The sequence below is a fragment of the Salmo trutta genome, chromosome 33, assembly GCF_901001165.1.
Source record: "Salmo trutta chromosome 33, fSalTru1.1, whole genome shotgun sequence".
NCBI classification, from domain to species: domain Eukaryota; kingdom Metazoa; phylum Chordata; class Actinopteri; order Salmoniformes; family Salmonidae; genus Salmo; species Salmo trutta.
In genome coordinates, this window is record NC_042989.1 from 10,918,287 (window position 1) to 10,935,474 (window position 17,188).

The 17,188-nt window shown below is 43.5% G+C and overlaps 1 protein-coding gene across 4 annotated transcripts in view; it reads left to right on the top strand.

Moving 5' to 3' along the window:
* Positions 1-17,188, top strand: part of LOC115172389 (disheveled-associated activator of morphogenesis 1) — an 80,090-nt gene that overhangs the window by 23,953 nt on the left and 38,949 nt on the right. For all 4 annotated transcript variants that reach the window (XM_029729792.1, XM_029729791.1, XM_029729794.1 and 1 more), the window contains exon 2: positions 14,380-14,623. In XM_029729792.1, coding sequence (XP_029585652.1) covers positions 14,441-14,623 — 183 coding nt within the window. In that variant the 5' untranslated portion in view covers positions 14,380-14,440. The remainder of the gene's footprint in view (positions 1-14,379; positions 14,624-17,188) is intronic.

Here is a 17,188-nt window from a genome sequence, read left to right on the forward strand (position 1 = left end):
AACAACAAGGTAACAACAACCACTAGTAGCATAGTAATGGATCATAGTAATGTTTCATTATGGACAACTATCTGTTAAGGAAGTGTGAGTAGTAGGCTACAGACACAGTGGAATTTTACTCCCTCTGTATTTAGGCAGGTTTGTGCTCAGAATGTGTGTGTCGTGTGACTCAATGGAAACAACACTCCGTCTGTCTCCATGAGGTGTAAACTGTGAACCCTGAACAGAAAAACTATTATGAATGGAATGAGACTCGTATACATGATTTCCCAGGGTGTGCTAACAAATGCACGCACACACACACAGCTTGCATGTCAGGTTGTTTTCATAAGTGCACCACTGCACTGTTGATTATTACTGTTTTTAGGACGTCTGGGTGTCATTGTGGTTTTCTAGTCGTTTTTAGCAGTGTTATGTTTGTGACTGGAACTCTGGTCTGGCAATTGCCATGACTTTGTGTGTTTTAAATAGAAGGTGGAGTTTTTCATAACAGCAAAGTGAGTACTAGGGCTAGACTTTGAGAAAGGTAAGACATGTCAAGTCAATGGGGCCAGGAACTTTGGCCTTGTTCTGGCCTGACTGTTCTGAGTTTAGTAGTTGGCATATCACTACTTTCCAATGAAGAGGGAGGGCAAGGGGCAGTTGGCTGTGTCATGATTGAATATATCCTCCTTAGTTGCTTAATAACGCATCCGTTTCCATGTGGATAGATGGATGAATGGATGTCGTTAGACGCTTAGCCCCTGTATGATTACTCAGGAAGCAGCTCCGGTCGGTGCTGTCCCCCCCCCCCCCCTCCACACACACACAGCCCAGAGACTCCCACCCATCTCTGATTGGCAGCTGGGGGCCCCATGCATCCGAAGCTTAGCCTGGAAAAACTCATTACTCACACTGGTCCCTGTTCAATCCCAGCGACTCATCCTGCTGGATTAGCACATGTAATACAGGGCACTGAATCGGAAACAGCCCTGGCAACAAGGGAAGAGGGTGGGGGTTATCCAAGGTCCTGTGGAAGAGCTCAGAAAATCAAATGAAATCAAATATTATTCATCACATACTTCGTAAACAACAAATGTACACTAACAGTGAAATGCTTACTTACGGGCCCTTCCCAACAATGCAGAGAGAAAGAAAATAGAGAAATAATAGAAACGTAATAATAAATACACAATGAGTAACGACAGCTTAGCTATATACAGTTGAAGTCGGAAGTTTACATACACCTTAGCCAAATACATTTAAACTCAGTTTTTCACAATTCCTGACATTTAATCTTAGTAAAATTCACTGTCTTAGGTCAGTTAGGATCACCACTTTTATTTTAAGAATGTGAAATGTCAGAATAATAGTAGATAGAATTATTTATTTCAGCTTTTATTTCTTTCATCATATTCCCAGTGGGTCAGAAGTTTACATACACTCAATTAGTATTTGGTAGCATTGCCTTTAAATTGTTTAACTTAGGTCAAACGTTTCGCGTAGCCTTCCACAAGCTTCCCACAATAAGTTGGGTGAATTTTGGCCCATTCCTCCTGACAGAGCTGGTGTACCTGAGTCAGATTTGTAGGCCTCCTTGCTCGCACACGCTTTTCCAGCTCTGCCCACAAATTTTCTCTAGGATTGAGGTCAGGGCTTTGTGATGGCCACTCCAATACCTTGACTTTGTTGTCCTTAAGCCATTTTGCCACAACTTTGGAAGTATGCTTGGGGTCATTGTCCATTTGGAAGACCCATTTGCGACCAAGCTTTAACTTCCTGACTGATGTCTTGAGATGTTGCTTCAATATAGCCACATAATTTTCTTTCCTCATGATGCCATCTATTTTGTGAAGTGCACCAGTCCCTCCTGGAGCAAAGCACCCCCACAACATGATGCTGCCACCCACGTGCTTCACGGTTGGGATGGTGTTTTTCGGCTTGCAAGCCTCCCCCTTTTTCCTCCGAACATAACGATGGTCATTATGGCCAAACAGTTCTATTTTTGTTTCATCAGACCAGAGGACATTTCTCCAAAAAGTATGATCTTTGTACCCATGTGCAGTTGCAAACTGTAGTCTGGCTTTTTTATGGCGGTTTTGGAGCAGTGGCTTCTTCCTTGCTGAGCGGCCTTTCAGGTTACGTCGTTATAGGACTCATTTTACTATGGATATACATACTTTTGTACCCGTTTCCGCCAGCATCTTCACAAGGTCCTTTGCTGTTGTTCTAGGATTGATTTGCACTTGTCGCACCAAAGTACGTTCATCTCTAGGAGACAGAACGCGTCTTCTTCCTGAGCGGTATTGCGACTGCGTGGTCCCATGGTGTTTATACTTGCGTACCATTGTTTGTACAGATGAGTGGTACCTTCAGGCGTTTGGAAATTGCTACCAAGGATGAACCAGACTTGTGGAGGTAAAAAACAAATTCTGAGGTCTTGGCTAATTTCTTTGTATTTTCCCATGATGTCAAACAGAGGCACTGAGTTTGAAGTTAGGCCTTGAAATACATTGTCAGAGTCTAGGTGATGTGGGTAAGGCGGAGTCAGGCGCAGGACACAGAAATGAGTACTAATAGTAACTTTACTCAAAATCAATCTTCCAACAAGGAGAAAGAATATCCAGAATCACATAAACGAGACAACTGACAACAATAAACACGCACAAAACCATGATGGCTCCAGAGGGTTAAATAGGGAAATAATTAAAACGTAATGGGAACCAGGTGTGAACAATACAGACAAAACAAATGGAAAAATAAATGTAGTTCGGTGGAGGCTAGAAAGCCAGTGACGTCGACCGCCGAACGCTGCCCCGAACAAGGAGAGGCACCAACTTCGGCGGAAGTCGTGACATACATCCACAGGTACACCTCCAATTGACTCAAATGATGTCAATTAGCCTATCCGAAGCTTCTAAAGCCATGACATAATTTTCTGGAATTTTCCAAGCTGTTTAAAGGCACAGTCAACTGAGTGTATGTAAACTTCTGACCCACTGGAATTGTGATACAGTGACATAATCTGTCTGTAAACAATTGTTGGAAAAATTACTTGTGTCATGCACAAAGTAGATGTTCTAACCGACTTACCAAAAGTATAGTTTGTTTACAAGAAATTTGTGGAGTGGTTGAAAAACGAGTTTTAATGACTCCAGCATAAGTGTATGTAAATTCCGTCTTCAACTGTATCTATTGCAGTGGCATTCTGTATAACATTGGGAGTTAGCTAGGATATTTCTGAACAAGCGGGAGGGATCAGGTAGGTGTGTGTGTGTGTGTGTGTGTGTGTGTGTGTGTGTGTGTAACTGCATTCCTGCAGGGACCAGGAACTCTCTGCCTTATTGGTTATTTAATGAGGGATGGAGGAGGGTTGGAGGCATCCCCCTAGGGGCTTAAACTATGACCCCTTTAGCATTGCCCAGGGGAAATAAGGGCAGATTGCCTTGTCGGCACCCTGCTAATATTGATATCAGCAACTCTCTAGACCCGGAGTGCGCCACTCTGCAGTCTGAGTGATCTGATCCCAATTGCATTCTGTCAGGAGAGCCCCAAAACACCCCGACCAAAATCAATTCCAAATGGCCCTGAGTCCAACCAAAATGTAACACACATGTCACAAGTCATATAGCCTAGCTAGTATGTCTGCATCCCAAATGGTACTCTATTCCCTATGGGCCCTGATCAAAACGAGTATACTGCATAGGAAATAGGGTAAAATTTGGGATGCAGCCCTGGTTTGTTTTCATATCCTGTGAATGGGAAATTGCCCCTTACCTCAGATACAGACACACACGCGTCTCTATTTCTGTCCTTGTTTCTTTTCCTCACCCAGTGGTTCCAATGCTGGTGTCCAGATCATCTCCATTATAATGGGATCTGACAATCAGATGAGCTAGTTTTCCGTCCATGCAGTGAGTGAATGTGTCACATGGTAAAATGTGCGTGTTTTCTAAATCTAGTATCTACTGTTGCGCCGAACTACGAGTACTAGGTAGACACAGTTTGCTTCCATTTGATTACATATTGATGCCGGTTAAATCGTTTAGTGGATTCGCTGGGTTCATTAAGTAAAAACCCATCCCATGGTGTGACTGACTAACCTCCATTGAACTGTACTGGACAGCCTGACTCTCTCTTATGTGAAGCCTAAAAGTTTGTCCTGGGTTTTGCAATGCTGCTGGATCATTGATTCCACTTAAACATTCTGGTTTCTAAGGGGAGGGCTGTGCTGCGCTTAATGCTCTTACAGTACCCAGCTTATCATTCGATCCATGTTGTTGATGTTGACATGGAATCAGAGGGGTCTGAGCTTCAGATCTCCTCTCTCAGATGACAAGAATAAGACAGACAGGAGTTTGGTTTTGGATAGGATTGATTAGATTTACTGGAAATGTAAATCATTTATATGTATGAATCACTATCAGTCAGAGCACCTCCATCTCAACATAGATGAAGTGTGTAGGTGATGATAGCTAAGCACATCTTACATTTCTCCACCGAGTCAGGGCCAAAAAGACTGATGAAATGAAGTAAAGCCCACACACATTGTGTTTTATTCTCATCCGTTGGTATGGGCTTCTAGCAGTGAAGTTCCTATGGTTGGATAGAGTTCAGTACATCATTGGGCAGGGAGTGGGAGCTTGGCTCTGGTTTGCCTGTCATTAGCAGACAGAGACAGGCATGTGACGGGGAAGCCCCAAGAGATAGGTTGCTCTCTGTATGGGTTAGCCCAGCCTAGTGAGCCTTTACTGTTAGCACGTTGCTTCACATATTTTGCATCCCAAATGGCACCCTTTTCCTTGTCTAGTGCACTACTTTTGAACAGGGCCCATAGGTCAAATCAAATTGGTAGCATTATTGGTAGCATACACATACCTAGCAGAAGTTATTGCGGGTGTAGCGAAATGCTTGTGTTCCTAGCTCCAACAGTGCAGTAGTATCTAACAATTCACAACAATACACACAAATCTAAAGTGAAATAAGAAATTAATAAATATTAGGACGAAGGTAGGAAGTTAGTGCACTATGTAGAGAATAGGGTGCCATTTGGGATGCAAACACTGGAACGTGTTCACAGTAGTATAATGGGATTCCTGTCTGTGCTATGATCTCACCAGTTTAAGTGTATTTAAAAAAAAAATGGTTGGTTGATTTTCCTCTTCCAGTTTTATATTTAGGTCATAAGTTAGATTGCATTCTAAATGGCACCCTATTCCCTATGTAGTGCACTACTTTTGACCAGGTCCTATAGGGTGCCATTTGGGACAGAACCATAGATCAGTATTTGACTTGGCGACGTCGAGGGAAATAATAAACACACTGGCTGAGATAGATTAGGGCTTGTTTCTACATTCCACATCATCATAATAAAGATACATCTACATGATTGCATTACATTGTCTGGCTGTCATAACTTCAGGTCTTTGGCATCTCAACTTGGACTTCCTGTGCAAGGTGGAGGGGAGAACACGGGAGGAACTCATGTCTTGCTATCTGTAGAACACGCTGAACAGCTCAGCATTTTTCAGATGGTTGTACACTTGTTGATGATTCCGAGAAAAGGAGTAGACCGTATGATGCATGTTTACTCCTTGTCATTATTCATCAGCCAAAGAAGCTTGTTTTGCTCTTTGTATATTAATCATACTGAAAGGGTTGAGGTTGTAACCTCTTCTACGTGACATTTAAGTTGTTGAAACTGATTGTTCTATAGAAGGGGTGTCAAACTCATTCCATGGAGGGCCTAGTGTCTGCAGGTTTTAGTTTTTTCTTTTCAATTAAACTAGACAACCAGGTGTGGGAAGTTCCCCACTAATTAGGGACCTTAATTCATCAATCAAGTACGAGGGAGGAGCGAAAACCCGCAGACACTCGGTCCTCCGTGGATTGAGTTTGACACCTGTGTTCTATAGCTTTGTTTACCTATAGGACATAAATGTTACTGAGGCAGAACATTGTTATTGTATTATTGTCCTGAGTCTGACAGCCCTGAAATATCATAAGATATGGCCATGAGTTTCGAAGACGCCCTTGATGAACAGATATTCTTACTGGATACAGTGTGTGCCTGGCTGTACAGTATATGTTGGTTTGGTCCAGCGGGTCAATAAGCAGCAGCAGGATGTGTAACATCTGGTTTACAGTCTGTCTCTAATGACTAGATTAGAACTACATCATCTCTGACTGACTGCTGGGCTGCTGAGCAATACACTTCAAAGTTACTTTATTTCCTTTCACCCTTTCTCTTGTCTGCAGTCTTCCTATGCTGCTGCTCATAGTGCAGTGAGTTTGTATTAGAGTGGTTATCAAGGCCAGTTGCCCAATCCCAGATTAAGCCTATTCCTGGACTAAACTGCTTGGTCAATGGCGAATCAATCAACTCCCTTGAAAGTGCTTGTTAGAGCAGGAATAAACTTCATCTGGGTCCAGGAAACCAGGCCTAGCTATAAACATAACATAATCAGATATAGGAGCAGAGGAGTATCTGTAAGTGTCTGCTTTTATCAGAAGCCCTAACTCAGAGCAATGGCAGAGAGAGCAAGTGAGTCATTTTATAGTGTTGTGTGTACAGCAATCAGAAGTTTGACGTGGCTGAGCACTGGAGAGAATATCAAACTGTCCTGCCTGTCAGGAGACTGATAAAGATCACGAACATCCTGCGATTGTTCAGGACTTTTAATTGCCAGATGTTCTCAGATGTGTGTGTCTTTGGAAAAACATTTTTTTATGTTTTTTGTAGAGGGATTACAGAGCAACTCATGGCCCTGTACCCAATATGACATCTGTACCCAATATGTGTAAACAGCTCTAGCTACGAAGAATCCAATAATTACTTCTTGAACACGTTGAGCGTATCTGGTTTTGCTTTAAGGGCAACAATCAGCCTGGTATGTTGTCTAAGTACACTTTGGGATCTCGAGATCACTTAATTTGATTCTGCACATTGTGAGTTGTATTTGTTCAAACATTGTTTTAGGGTTTGCCTCAATCCAATGCTACGCAGTTATAGCCTAGTAATACTCGTTGTTATTGGCATTGTTAGTTAGATGTCTGTCATAGGAATCAGCAATACCAGTCAAACTGCAAGACACAATTCCACTTCAACTCAGTCAATTTCCTTTAATTGTTTGAATTTCAATGGAATTGATCCCAACCCTAATTTGAATGACTCTGTCAGCTCAGTCGCTGTGTGTTTTTCAGCTGGTACAGCTTAATCAGAAGGTCTGTTACAGTAGGAACATGTGTGAATGAGCGAATCTATGAGAATCAACCAGTGGCACTGCACACATCCTGTTTTCTCCTGCTGACTCACCTTGGTACAACAATCAGAACAGATGTGGCTTCCGAAGCTCAGTGTCTCGGAGGGAGGCACGTTGGTGTATCACCATATTTGTGTTGTGACGTGGGGATTATGATTTCATGGATGTGTAATGTATGGGACTGTCTGTGTTGGTGTGGAGGATCATGAGTAAATTGAATTAATGTATAGCTCAGACATGCAAACATGCAGGCTATACCCCCCACTCATGATAATCTCCCAGAATGCTCTCTGATTGCCTCTTTTGGATGTACAGTATACTCCCTTTGTCATATATCATGGCTAAACAGGAAATAGGATACGAATGAGACTGCTAATAAAAGTAACTGCATCAGTTAGTATTGCTATCAGCATCCTGACTATTACAAGCTGCTCTTTGAAATGGAAGATATTAAAAATCCCCATCCCTCAAAGTTTTCCAGTCGGACTCTTTGTGCTTAGTCTTTAATAAAAGCAAGGAAAAAAGAAAGAAATATGAAAGAGAAAGGAGAGGAAAAACTCAGTGTCTATTGATGGCTGTGCTTCAAAGAGTATCGCTTCCCTGAAGCTGTCCTGTGTGTGTGCTTGCGTGTGTGTGTCTTTCCTGACGCTGACCTGGGTAAGAGGTGGGAATGGTTTCTCCAAAGGGCTCTGATCCAGGTCTTACTACAGCTCTTATGCAGTACCTGCCCTCCTTTTGGTTCCCTCTTTAGTTCCCTGTAACAGAACATCTCCCTTTCTAATGATGGATCATGTAAAGTTCACAAGGACATCATCTGCTGTTGTAGGAACCGACAGATTCACTGGAGTCCAGCACATGTGGAAAACACTCAGTTTGCGTCCCACATGGCATCCTACTCCCTATATACTAGGGGCCCTGGTAAAAAAAAGTAGTGCAGTAAAAAGGGTGCCATTTGGGACGCACACTCTGTGCTGATGATGGTAGTCCATTCAGGAAGGACAAGGTTGCACATAAATAAACAGACCGCTTCATGTGTTTTTAAAATGACTGCCGGGGAGGGAGACTTATTTTAATTTGATTTCCTGGAGAGACATCTTGGTTTTATGTTATGTTTAGGTTAGGCATCTCTAAATGATGTGTGTTTGTTTTATACTTTGTCGGCCATTGTCTTTATTGCCATATAATGTTAAAACCATCTATCTGCCTTTTGTACGCTGTTGATTCAGTGATGAAACAATTAAATTAGGAAATATTATACATATATCTTACAATATCCTACACTAGTAAATATACAACATACTGTATATAGGCCTACCTGCTGCAAAGAGTGGTCATTCACCTTTCTAGTCTTGTTTGGTCTGTTCACATTTGTCCATACCTACTGTAAGAAAGTGGTAAAGTTGTTCTCTAATAGGCTACTCCAAGACTTCAATGGTGTGGATTGTATGGGTTATGTGTGTTCCACAACCACAGGATTTAGCCTAGCTACACAATCACATGATTTAGTTTAGTTACACAACCACAGGATTCAGCCTAGCTACACAACCACAGGATTTAGCCTAGCTACACAACCACAGGATTTAGCCTAGCTACACAACCACAGGATTTAGCCTAGCTACACAACCACAGGATTTAGCCTAGCTACTGTACAGAACCACAGGATTTAGCACACCCACACATTCTTAGTTCAAGAAAAGCCTCTTTTATAGTAACTGAAGATGTTGAATGATGGTGTTTGCTTAGTGCTTAGTGGAAGGTCAGAGTAGTGCTTGCTTGGGAGTTTTGGAAGCTGATATTTCTCGCTCTGGCCTTGTGTATATCGACCTCTCAGAGGAGAAACATTGAGAGCATCTAACCTTGTGTAAATTATTCACTGAGATCTTTTTGTGAATGAACCCAAAACAGAGTAGACTGCCCTCAGTCTGACCTTAACCTCACTGGGGACCACACTGTCTGCTATCACAGACTGCTGGGTTTCACTTTCCTCTCCTGCGGTTGTTAGATTGGCTTCTCAGGCCAGTCCTGGTTTCTGTTAGCTAACACCAGGACCTCATTTACAAGTTAATATTCATGTAACTTTTCAGTTTAACAAAATTCTGAGGTGATATTATTTTCTTTTGCTTTTCTCCTTTCATTTAGATTTTTAATCTTATTCTCTCAGCAGGAGTTTCTGGTTCCTGCTTAATCAAAGCTCATAGAAACGAGTTGCATGATTTACACTCATAACATCCAGATCTCTCCCTCTTCAAAGACTAACGTACTGCCATTTGTCTTACTGGCCCAGTCTGGATCTTTAGAAATCACTTTGCTTAAGCTCAGATTCAATCTGTGACTTTACTGTGAAATGCTTACTTACAAGCCCTTTCCCAACAATGCAAAGTTACAAAGTAAGAAATGTAGCAAATAAAAATAGTAACACAAAAGACAACAACAATGAGGCTATATAAAAGTGGTACCAAGTCAATGTGCTGGGGTATGAGGTAGTGGAAGTAATATGTACATGTAGGTAGGGGTAAAAGTAACTAGGCAATCAGGATAGATAATAGACAGAGTAGCAGCAGCATATGTGAAGAGTGTAAAAGTGTGTTTGTGTGTGTCTTATTGCCTGCTGCTAGTACACGAACATGAAGACCAGTAACCACTTCACCACAGTGAGTTGAGCTGAGAAGCAGCGGGCCTTCCTAGTCAGTGCACTAATCCCCACAGTGCCTGTGTTTGGATATAAATCCTGGTCCTGTTGTGTAGGGTCACTGAGAGGGATGCGGCAGGCTGAGGCCCCTCGGCATAATATTGCTTCCTCTGTCTCTGTCTCTGTCTCTGTCTCTGTCTCTCTCTCTCTGTGTGTGAGTGTGTGTGTGTGTGTGTCTGTGTGTGTGTGTGTGTGTTATAATCACCAAAAGCCACTGTAGCTAGGCCCCTAAACCAATCTGAGGGTTGTGAGGGGAGACATATGTTCTGGTCCGTGTGGTGAGGTAACTATCTACCCTTATCTTTTAAAGCGGGTATGTTTGCTTTTATCTAATTCACTGAATTGATCAGACACTGCCGTTTTAACTGTCACCACCGATAAATCCACTATAAATTGAGAATTTCAATAAGCATTTTTCTATGGCTGGCCATGCTTTCCACCTGGCTACCCCTACCCTGGTCAACAGCCCTGCACTCCCCACAGCAACTCACCCAAGCCTCCCCCATTTCTCCTTCACCCAATTCCATATAGCTGATGTTCTGAAAGAGCTGCAAAATCTGAACCCCTACAAATCAGCCGGGCTAGACAATCTGGACCCTCTCTTTCTAAAATGATCTGCCGAAATTGTTGCAACCCCTATCACTAGCCTGTTCAACCTCTCTTTCGTATCGTCTGAGATTCCCAAAGATTGGAAAGCTGCAGCGGTCATCCCCCTCTTCAAAGGGTGAGACACTCTAGACCCAAACTGCTACAGACCTATATCTATCCTACCCTGCCGTTCTAAGGTCTTCGAAAGCCAAGATAACAAACAGATTACCGACCATTTTGAATCCCACCGTACCTTCTCCGCTATGCAATCTGGTTTCAGAGCTGGTCATGGGTGCACCTCAGCCACGCTCAAGGTCCTAAATGATATCATAACCGCCATCGATAAGAGACATTACTGTGCAGCCGTATTCTTCGACCTGGCCAAGGCTTTCGACTCTGTCAATCACCACATTCTTATCGGCAGACTCAACAGCCTTGGTTTCTCAAATGACTGCCTCGTCTGGTTCACCAACTACTTCTCAGATGGAGTTCAGTGTGTCAAATCGGAGGGCCTGTTGTCCGGACCTCTGGCAGTCTCAATCGGGGTGCCACAGGGTTCAATTCTCGGGCCGACTCTCTTCTCTGTATACATCAATGATGTCGCTCTTGCTGATGGTGATTTCCTGAACCACCTCTACGCAGACGACACCATTCTGTATACTTCTGGCCCATCTTTGGACACTGTGTTAACTAACTTCCAGACAAGCTTCAATGCCATACAACTCTCCTTCTGTGGGTTCCAACTGCTCTTAAATGCAAGTAAAACTAAATGTATGTTCTTCAACCGATCACTGCCCGCACTGTCCAGCATCACTACTCTGGACAGCTCCGACTTAGAATATGTGGATAACTACAAATACCTTGGTGTCTGGTTTAGACTGTAAACTCTCCTTCCAGACTCGCATCAAGCATCTCCAATCCAAAATTAAATCTAGAATCGGCTTCTTATTTCGCAACAAAGCATCTTTCACTCATGCTGCCAAACATACCCTCGTAAAACTGACCATCCTACTGATCCTCGACTTCGGCGATGTCAGTTATAAAATAGCCTCCAACACTCTACTCAGCAAATTGGATGCAGTCTATCACAGTGCCATCCGTTTTGTCACCAAAGCCCCATATACTACCCACCACTGCGACCTGTATGCTCTCGTTGGCTGGCCCTCGCTTCATACTCGTCGCCAAACCCACTGGCTCCAGGTCATCTACAAGTCTCTGCTAGGTAAAGCCCCGCCTTATCTCAGCTCACTGGTGACCATAGCAGCACCCACTCGTAGCACGCGCTCCAGCAGGTATATCTCACTGGTCACTCCCAAAGCCAATTCCTCTTTTGGCCGCCTTTCCTTCCAGTTCTCTGCTGCCAATGACTGGAACGAACTGCAAAAATCACTGGAGCTGGAGACTCATATCTCCCTCACTAGCTTTAAGCACCAGCTGTCAGAGCAGCTCACAGATCACTGCACCTGTACATAGCCCATTTGTAAACAGCACATCCAACTACCTCATCCCCATACTGTATTTATTTATTTATTTATCTTGCTCTTTTGCACCCCAGTATCTCTACTTGCACATTCATCTTCTGCACATCTACCATTCTAGTGTTTAATTGCTATATTTAAATTACTTCGCCGCCATGGCCTATTTATTGCCTTAACTCCCTTATCTTACCTCATTTGCACTCACTGTATATAGACCTTTTGTTTTCTTTTTTTTACTGTATTATTGACTATGTTTTGTTTATTCCACGTGTAACTCTGTGTTGTTGTATGTGTCGAACTGCTATGCGTTATCTTGGCCAGGTCGCAGTTGCAAATGAGAACTTGTTCTCAACTAGCCTACCTGGTTAAATAAAGGTGAAATAAAATAAATAAAAAACAATCTGTAGTGTTGCACTGCGTTTTCTCTATAAAGAAGACAATAATCCAGTATTGGCTCTCTCCCATTGACATACAGGACTCTCTGTCTCTTTATTTGGAATCCTTGGATGTCTGGTTGTATAACAGTACATTTAGGCCTCAGTTGTGGTTAGTGTCGTTTAAGGTGAGGGAGAACACTTTTTTTTCATGAGCATGGCCTTATTTCTATTAGAGCATGTTGGATGACGCTCATTCATATTCCATTCACCCAGTTCAATGTAACAGCGATAGGTTTAGGCAACTACATGATACTAACATTTTCCCTATACCCAACATGAGGTTGCTACAACCTAGCCTATGAATGAAAGTTTACAACGTAGGTGACTACAGGTCGAGAGACATTTGAGGTGACAGACATTGACATTCAATACCGCTTTGCACACTCTTGCCTGCCTCTAGCTGATATAGGGTGTAATCATTAGTCCAAAGTTGCATATGAGTTTCTTTTGGACAAATTCAGGTATGTTTATCCCCGTTTTGACCCGTTTGCTTCAGTTTTAAGAAATGTTTTTTTAACAGAATCGGCGGAATGAATACACCCCTGATCACGCGTAAACAGAGTTCACTTTCGTAACAGCCACGTTGTATTCCTTCTCTTCCCTGCACTTGTGGACTTCAATGCACAACACAGCTGTATGTGACCAGGAGAAAAAACCTTTCCAAGCCAAACTGCTACACACAGCCTACATCGTTATCACCATATTAACTAAAGTAATGTCAACGTTGCTAATAGAGCTAACGCATTAGTAAACTTGCTACAATCATGCAGTAACGTTATTCTACAGTCAGTGAGCAGTTACACCGGTGGGCCCTGGTGGCAATAAATTAGTAATACCAAAAGCTTATCTTCCAGTGTTGTGTTGGAAACTCAGCTAGCTAACATAGAATCCCTCTGTTTGAGCAGGGTATTTCAGTAGTCTAAACTAGCTGGCTGCATTTTCTAGCTAAGAAAGTGAAACTGAAAGTTAACTTTTTGGGGGGGAAGAAATGTATTTGTTAAACTGTTCAACTATTGTCTTTCTCTCTCACTTTGAGTCAACTACTCACCACATTTTATACACTGCAGTGCTAGGTAGCTGTAGCTGATGCTTTCAGTACTAGATTAATTCTCTGGTCCTTTGATTGGTTGGACAACATGTCAGTTCATTCCTCGAGCTCTGATAGGCTGGAGGACGTCCTCTGAAAGATATAATTACAGTGTAAGTCTATGGAAGGGGGTGAGAACCATTAGACTCCTAGGTTTTGTATTGAGGTCAATGTACCCAGAGGAGTACAGAAACTAGCTGTCCACTGGCTACATCATGGTGCTACCCTACAGAGTGCTGTTGAGGCTACTGTAGACCTTCTTTGCAAAATAGTGTTTTCAATCAGTTATTTGGTGACATGATTATGTTTAGTATAGTTTTATCTAAAAAGGATAACTTTAAGTTTTAACATTTTTATGAAATTCACTGAGGAGGATGGTCCTCCCTTTCCTCCTCTGAGGAGCCTCCACTGTTAGGCCTGTGTTTTAACTCAGCCACCCACATTTACTTGAAGAACAGTGCAGATGCAAAGTTTGGTTGCAGAATGACTGTTTGTGCCGTCATTCTGCCCTGTTCAAGTAAATGTGTTTTTGTTAAATTTCCTGTGGAAATTGTTAAAAGTCATTAAAAGCTGTATGGTTTGTTTAACTTTGCAATCATTGGTTTTTGTTTGACATACATTTTTAAAGTGAAACATCTGTTACGTCTCATTCTGTGACCGTGGAATTGCCCATGGCATAGATCATGTGACATACACCATGCCCTGGGAGTGACATAGACCACACCTTGGGGGGTGATATAGACCACACCCTCAGGGTTAGAATTTACATATATCACACCCTCAGAAGGCAAATGAATGACCTGGTTAAATGACTCCAACCATGTATTCCACTAACAATCTGTCTTGTCTCCTTCTACAGGGAGCCGTGGTGAGAGACTGTAACGTTCCCTAGAAAGGGCCCAAACCCTGGCCGCCACGCCATGGCCCCTCGCAAGCGTCCAGGGCGGGGCCTCTCCGATATTTTCTGCTGTTTTAAAGGGAGTGATCACCCGGAGATCACCTACCGCCTTCGCCATGACAGTAACTTCATCCTACAGACCATGGAGCCCTCCCTGCCCATGCCGCTTGAAGAGGAGCTGGATGCCATGTTCTCTGAGCTGGTTGTACGTACTGTCCCTGGGCTGGGCTAGGCCCAATGCCATGCTGAACTGCTGTCTGTCGCTCACTCACTCGCTCATTCTATTGCTCTACTTTGCTTCTCTCACCCATTAAAGGGATACTTCGGAATTTTGGCAATGACGCCCTTTGTCTAGTTAGAGTTGGCTTGAGAAACTACTTCTAACTTCCTTAATACTAGACACAGAGACATACAAATGGTATCTACCATTTAATCTGACTCTGGGGAAGTAGACAAAATGCCTCATTGCCAAAATCCCAAAGTATCCTTTTAAGAGCTGCTGGTTGGTAGTTGGTGCAACTCTACAGTATAGATGACTAAAGGGATCTTGCCATGCATGGCTTTCATTTATTACATGATTACAGTCGAATCAAAATCTTTCAGGACTGTGAAGTATTTAACTAGATGAATCATATGTGGGGGATATGTGGATGGCTGCCATGTTTGAAGGCGAAGCAGCCAGGTCTGCACTTGCTTTTCTTCAACTCTGTTTTCAGGGCCTGGCTGTGTGATTTGGACTCGTCAATACTCACTAAAGGAGGAGCTCGCTTTTGATATATTTCCTCTGAAATACTTTGTTAGCCTGTTTCCAGCATAATCAATGCTTCATGACAGCAATATAAAGGCATTTTATTACTAGCTTGAGTACACTAAAAAAGGTTGAAGCCTGCTCCCTGCAAAGACATTTGCATTTTAGTCATATAGCAGATACTCTTATCAAGAGCGACAATTAGTTTGGTGAGACAACCTCAATAAAGTAGTTATCAGCAAAGTCAGTGCTAGTAGGAGAAGACATAACTTTTTTGGGGCGCTGTGGGATTCATTTAAGATACTCTGTGAAGAGGTAGGGTTTCAGACATTCTCGGAAGATTGGCAGGAACTTTGCTGATTTAGCATCAGGAGGTAGCCATCTTTGGGGTGCCCTGACAGAGCATTGACTGGACTGAGCGGGAGCTGACCCCCATAGGGGTGCGAGGGCCCCAAGGTGCGGAGAGTCTCCGTGACAGAGGAGAGCAGTCTCAGTTGACTGATCCGTCTTGAAGCCTGACTGGTTAGGGTCAAGAAGATCGTTCTGAGAGAGATAGAGAGAGAGTTGGTCAGAGACAGCATGCTCAAGTGTTTTGGAAAGAAAAGAAAGAAGTGATAACGGTCTGTAGTTTTTGACGTGAGAAGGGTCGAGTGTTTGTTTCTTGAGGAAGGGAGCGACTCTGGCCTTCTTGAAGTCCGAGAGGACGCAACCAGTAGTCAGGGATGAGTTGATGAGGGGAAGTGAGTAATGGGAGGTCTCCAGATATGGTCTGGAGTAGGAAAGAGGGGATGGGGTTGAGCGGGCAGGTTGCCAGGTGGCTGGACATCACTAGTTGCAGGATTCCATCTGGAGAGAGCGGGGAGAAAGAGGTCAAGGCATAGGGGAGTTCTGTGAGAGTGGGACCAGTGTACTCAGTAGGCTGAGTGAATTAGGAAAGGATATCGTCAACCTTCTGTTCAAAGTGGTTGACAGTCATCCGCAGAGAGGTAGGTAGGAGGAGGTGGAGGATTAAGGAGGGAGGAGAAGGTGGAAAAAAGTTTCCTAGGGTTAGAGGCAGAAGCTTGAAATGTAGAGTGATCGAAAGTGGCTTAATAGCGGATACAGAGGAAGAGAAGGTAGAGAGAAGGGATAGGTCCTCCGGAACTTTAGTTTTCCTGCATTTCAGCTCAGCTGCACGCAGCCCTATTCTGTAAGCTTGCAGTGAGTCACTTAGCCATGGAGCAGGAGGTGAGGGCCAAGAGGAAAGGGGATAGTGAGAGTCACAGGATGCGGAAAGGGAGGAGAGTAGGGTTGAAAAGGCAGAATCAGGAGACAGGAGAGAAGGATTTAGCAGAAGGTAGAGATGATAGGATAGAAGAGGAGAGAGTAGTGGGAGAGGGAGAGCAAAGATTGTGATGGTTGAGTGGGTAGGTTTGGAGGAGAGAGGGGGAGAGATTGTGATCAGAGACTTGGAGGGGGGTTGCAATAATACAGTATTTCAGATGAAGGAAACTTCAGAAAACTCAGAGGCCAATGCTTCCTCTTTGTATGGTCAACAAAGGCCCAGTGCTCATGCCTCTATAGGGATAGAGAATAGCTTCTTCCTAGTGCTCATCCTAATAATCCCAAGCTCTCTGTTATCCCCTTATTACTCTCACTATTGATCCATTAAAGGGTTAGCTGCCATGAGTGAGACACGCTGATCCTCATTTAGCTCTGCAGACTCCATTGAGAAGGGGGCCAATGAGTGTGTGTGCAGGCATTGGCTACCAGTTCATGATGGTGCCTGTCCTTGTCCCTACCCAGCAGCAGCAGCCAGCGGTACAGTCTGGCCCCTCGATTTACAGGGCTTCCACGCGCTCCGCCGAGTCAGTCGTCCCAGGCACTGGCCAAACAAGACTCCTGCAGAGAATCCATCTGCAGCCATTGTGTCCTGATTGGACCTCTCACAATGGGCCAAAACAGAGATGTCAAACAGTATCAGCTTAATCTCCAGCATGGTAAACACCCCAGCTCTATGCCTCAGGATGAGGGAAATATGGC